Raw genomic sequence first — 5,000 nt, 5'->3', positions numbered from 1 at the left:
TTGTATCGTGAATAAATAAATGAATAAATAAAATAATGCAGAATATAATGCAACAGAATAGACTAGAATGAAATAGGAGTATTCCAAACTGACAAAAATGACAAAGTACATTCAAATGTATGTACAGACTTAGTCTATAGTGACGTCCATGTTATAATGGCAGTGGAGCAGGAAGATAGGAGAACAACGTTGCCGAACCTCTCTGTCTTGTCAATGACGGTAGCTGATACAGGTTTAATGATGTCATATTAATTGTTCATTCTTGTTTAAAATAATCAATTATATTTTTCAATAATTTCACAATGAATTTTCATAATCAAGATGAAATATGTTGTTGATTAATTATCAATTCTACATTGTTAAAATACGATCTGGCAACAGAGCAAAGCGAGAAAGAGATAGCGCTATCTTATTTGCTGAATGATAGACAAGAATAGCAATACCATTGCTAACCAACACTGCCATTATAACGTGGACCTGACTATAGCTGCACACCCGTATCAATTTTTGAATGTATGTTTTTTGTAATCCTTATAATTTTCTATTAGATAAAACATAACTTGGCGAACATAATTACGATGTGTTTACTTAATGAACACATCATGTGTATGTCAAGTTCCATTCAATCTTGTAGAATTTCCGTCCAAATCCGGTAGAACGGGAAAAAATCGTATGTCCAAAAATCGATGTGTGTAACTGGCTTTACGTTAAACGAACATATGCATTTCACTTTTCACCAACTTAAGCTATTCTTATTATAACTATATTTTGTAAAGAAACAGATATACAATAAGCATAGCGTCAGCTGATGATAGTGGAATGAGCGTGTTATCGGCGCGAAAGTCTGTTCGCACAGCACACAGCATCAAACAGACGGACAAAAATCAAGGTCTAAGATTCAAGTCGACCGTTTTGTATTTTCAAGTTTGTATGTTTTTATTTATTTATGTTCTGCATTTACGGCGAAACGTGGCAATAGATTTTCATTAAATTTGACAGGTATGTTCCTTTTTGAATTTCGCGTCGACGTATATATAAGGTTTTGTGAAATTTTGCATTTTATGGATAATAAAAAGGAGAAGGAGTCTCCTTCGACCGCCAATATTACCAAAAAAAATTAGACTATAGAATTATTTATCATAAATTACTGTCGAGTGGATTATTAATTGCATGCGTCATTGCAAGCAATCAATATCTCAATATAACTTGGTAAAAAATCAGGTGTTGTGTGGACTATTAATTGCATGAGTCATTGCACGCAATTTTTATGCAATATTAAATGCACTATTAATCGCACTATTATTAAACTGAAAGTAACATAGTATTTCCTCTCGACCTTTATCTGCTTTCAACTCGGGCTGACCTGTTGCCAGTATGTCTTGGAGGAGATTAGCTATTGATGTTTGCATTTTTGATACAGCCATTATTAGTCGTTTTCACAGCGATATCTCGCCGACACGACAGGACACGACAGAATTTAGTCTGATGGACAGTATGGACAGAGTAGGCTGTGGTTTATAACTGCGCGAGGTCTACTGTCCACCGAACTAATATACTCGTTTCAAATTAAGTTCGGACTTGAGTAGTAGAGAAGGCATACAGCGGCAGGGATACAACGGCGGCTATGTTGCCATTGTGTACCGGCCAGCGTTCTCCAATTTCCAGTGAGTATTCAAGCGCTCATGTTAAACTTAGGAAGTTTCCTCTCTGCAATCACAGACTCGACTGGCTCTATTCGACAAATTGACAACTACGCTTCCACCTATGACTCAATCCATCACTGCAATTGGCTGATCTCCCTCCATTTCTCTGCGCCGCAAATTCCTCCAAGTCTGAAGAAGATTTGCACGGAGTATAGTGTCTGAATGGATGAATGAATGAATGAATGAATGAAATGACTCACCCATGGGATTCATGAGATGAATGCGTTTAGCATATCCCAATTGGGGCAGATACTTTTCCGACATTGTGAAAATCTTTCTCTGGTCCACACCACCGAACTGAGCGTCCACTTTCAGGTATTCCTCATCCAGAGCCTGCAGTCCTGAAAGCACAACACATTTTCATTTACACAAATCATGGAAATGGAAAAGTTGATAATATCATGAGTGGAGTAGGCCTATACACAAGTAGATGATGATCCTGTGATAATATTGAGGGTTTAAAGCACATACTAAAGAGTGTTTCCAGAATCCCTCCCATATCCTATAGTGATGATGGCACTGATGAAAGATAGCAGAACAACGTTGCCGATCCTCTGTCTTGTCAATTCCTTCTATATACGGTAGCTTATACAGGTTTATTGATGTAATATTTGCCAAAATTTTGCCAAAAACAAAATACAAAAAAGCTTTACAAAAAAATAAATATAAGTATATGCTACTGCACTTAAACCAAGATACATACATTTATTTAATTAGATATAATAACGAAATGATATCCTTTACATTACAAACAATAGTTTTAAAATGAAGATTCAATTTATGATCACATGCATAAGTACAGTAGGTGAGGCAAAAACACCGGCAAAAGGAAGATTCCTTGTGCGCCAGTGTGAGTCGTAAATCAGCTTAATCAGGGATGTAATATATAAACTTGAATCTAGCGTATGAAGTGTTCCAAAATATAATTTATAATATGAAGTTGATTATTGTTGAAAAAAGTTAATCATATTTTATTTGTCAAGAAAAAACATTTTTTGAAGATGTAATGATAAATTTTCATTATTGAGATTAAATATTTTGTCAATTAGTAGAATTTCTACATTGTTGATAAACGATGTGGCAAAATAGCAATGCGTGAAAGAGATAGCGCCATCTGCTTTGTTGAACGATAGACAAGGATAGCAACTATCTAATATATATTCTATATGTTTCAAGGTCCCCTGAGTCCAAAAAAGTGGTTCTTGGGTATTGGTGTGTGTGTGTGTGTGTGTGTGTGTGTGTGTGTGTGTATGAGTGTATGTGCGGCCTTGTACACGATATCTCATCTACCAATTAACGGAATGACTTGAAATTTGGAACTTAAGGTCCTTCTCCTATAAGGATCCGACACGAACAATTTCAATCAAATTCAATAAAAGATGGCAGCTAAAATAGCGAAAATGTTGTCAAAAACAGGGTTTTTCACGATTTTCTCGGCTCCAGCGATTTTGATCAAATTTATACCCAAAATAGTCATTGATAAGCTCTATCAACTGCCACAAGTCTCATATCTGTAAAAATTCCAGGAGCTCCGCCCCATCTATGCAAAATTTGATTTTATATTCTCAATTATCATGCTTCAGATGAAATTTAAACAGAAAATTTCGAGTGGAAAAGATTAAGCATGTAAATCTCCACAATTAATGTATAGTAACCTTGTCACCTAAAATTTAAAATAAGCTCAAAATTCGAGAAAATGTTATTTCAATTGCAAACTGTTGGCAACTGTTGATTCTGTTGAATCATTCACTATGAAGAGATAGCAGACTTCGTGTTTCTCCAGTGTTATTGTCTTGTCACCAGCTGTCTTGGATCTTTGAATAGTAGACTTGAGATGCGCGTTAACACTAGCGTCAGGTGATAAATTTTAATAAAGGCAAGGAAAGTTGTGGGAGTGCGCCACACCAGATTTTTAAACTAAAGAGTCAGTAACTAAGACTTCCGTCGGTTTGAAAATTATATTCAGATATGTTTCGTAACCATAAACAATGCCCTATAGTCAGGTCCACACAGTGTGTTTAATTAGCAATGGTATTGCTATCCTTGTCTATCATTTAACAAAGCGGATATCGCTATCTCTTTCTCGCTTTTCTCTATTACCAAATGGTCTTTTAACATTATAGAATTAATAATTAATCAACAAAATATTTCATCTTAATTATGAAAATTCGTTATGAAACTATTGAATATAATTAATTCTTGCTTAATAAATATGATTGATTATTTTTAACGAGAATGAACAGTTAATATTACATCAATGAACCTGTATCAGCTACCGTCTATAGAAGGCATTGACAAGACAGAGGAACGTTGTTCTGCTATCTTTCTTCGCTGCCATTATAACGTGGACCTCACTATAGCTATAGAATATTAGTAGGGAGTTCGGATATAGAGGCACTGATATGATGTATCTACTGGTAACCTCAACAAAATAATTTCCGAATAGATGATTATTAATTCGAGTGAATAAGTGAATTATTTTACCAGGGTACAAGAGGCCTGAAAGCAGTGGATGCTCCACTTGCTTCACCACTTCGGCTCCAGCTTTTTTCGCGTCATGCTCTGTTATCACAGAACTCAGTCGGTACACGTCCAACGTGTATTCTCTGCAAAACAAAAAAAAAAACATTTTTTGTCATAGTCATTCAATTTCAGCTGTTTTATACATCCATGGAATCAAGCCGGTAAACAGCTCATTGTAGAACAAATATGATTCTCATTACAACATACTATACTGTGATAAAATCATATGTTTTCTTTACAGTCGAGTATGTTTCCTAGTTCCGAATTGGGAACAGCAAAACTGGTACAAGAAACCGTCTTTTAGCGCTCTAGGTGGAACTTTTGTCAATTCGAAACTTGTAAACTAGGTTATGTTTATAGAATGCATGTAGTAATGTCAGCACAAGCAGGTAATGTTTTCTGTTTTTCAATTATTCTTTTCTAGATTATTATGACAAAAAATAGTGTAAGTTACTTGGACGTGAATGTCTTTTGTAGTGCTCGAATGGAGTTCTAGTCTCGGCTAACGCCTCGACTAGAACATCATTCTCGCCTGCAAAAGGCCCCTTCCCGTCCTTGTGACTTAAGATACTATTTTCATTCACTTGATCAACTATGAAACTTATAAAAGGAACATAAAAATAATAAATATATGAATACGATTATACAGATTTGGGCAGAGAGGTATGCATGATTTGAAATAACAGTTACACACTCATTTTTAAACAAAACTAGAAATTTATTTTTCTAGTGTGCACCTTGGATGTTGCATTTAAAAATTGAAGCGGGGAAAAA

At 35.1% G+C, this 5,000-nt stretch overlaps 1 protein-coding gene across 1 annotated transcript in view; it reads right to left on the bottom strand.

The window, feature by feature from the left end:
- Positions 1-4,311, bottom strand: part of LOC120353521 (tyrosine--tRNA ligase, cytoplasmic-like) — a 23,423-nt gene extending 19,112 nt beyond the window's left edge. The window contains exons 1-2 of the mRNA XM_039437414.1: positions 4,188-4,311; positions 1,904-2,044 (exon numbers count right to left, since the gene is read on the bottom strand). Coding sequence (XP_039293348.1) covers positions 1,904-1,967 — 64 coding nt within the window. The 5' untranslated portion in view covers positions 1,968-2,044; positions 4,188-4,311. The remainder of the gene's footprint in view (positions 1-1,903; positions 2,045-4,187) is intronic.
- Between the last annotated feature and the right edge of the window lie 689 nt (positions 4,312-5,000).

The sequence above is a fragment of the Nilaparvata lugens genome, chromosome 11 (assembly GCF_014356525.2).
Source record: "Nilaparvata lugens isolate BPH chromosome 11, ASM1435652v1, whole genome shotgun sequence".
Classification (NCBI taxonomy): Eukaryota; Metazoa; Arthropoda; class Insecta; order Hemiptera; family Delphacidae; genus Nilaparvata; species Nilaparvata lugens.
This window is presented reverse-complemented; position numbering and strand designations above follow the sequence as displayed.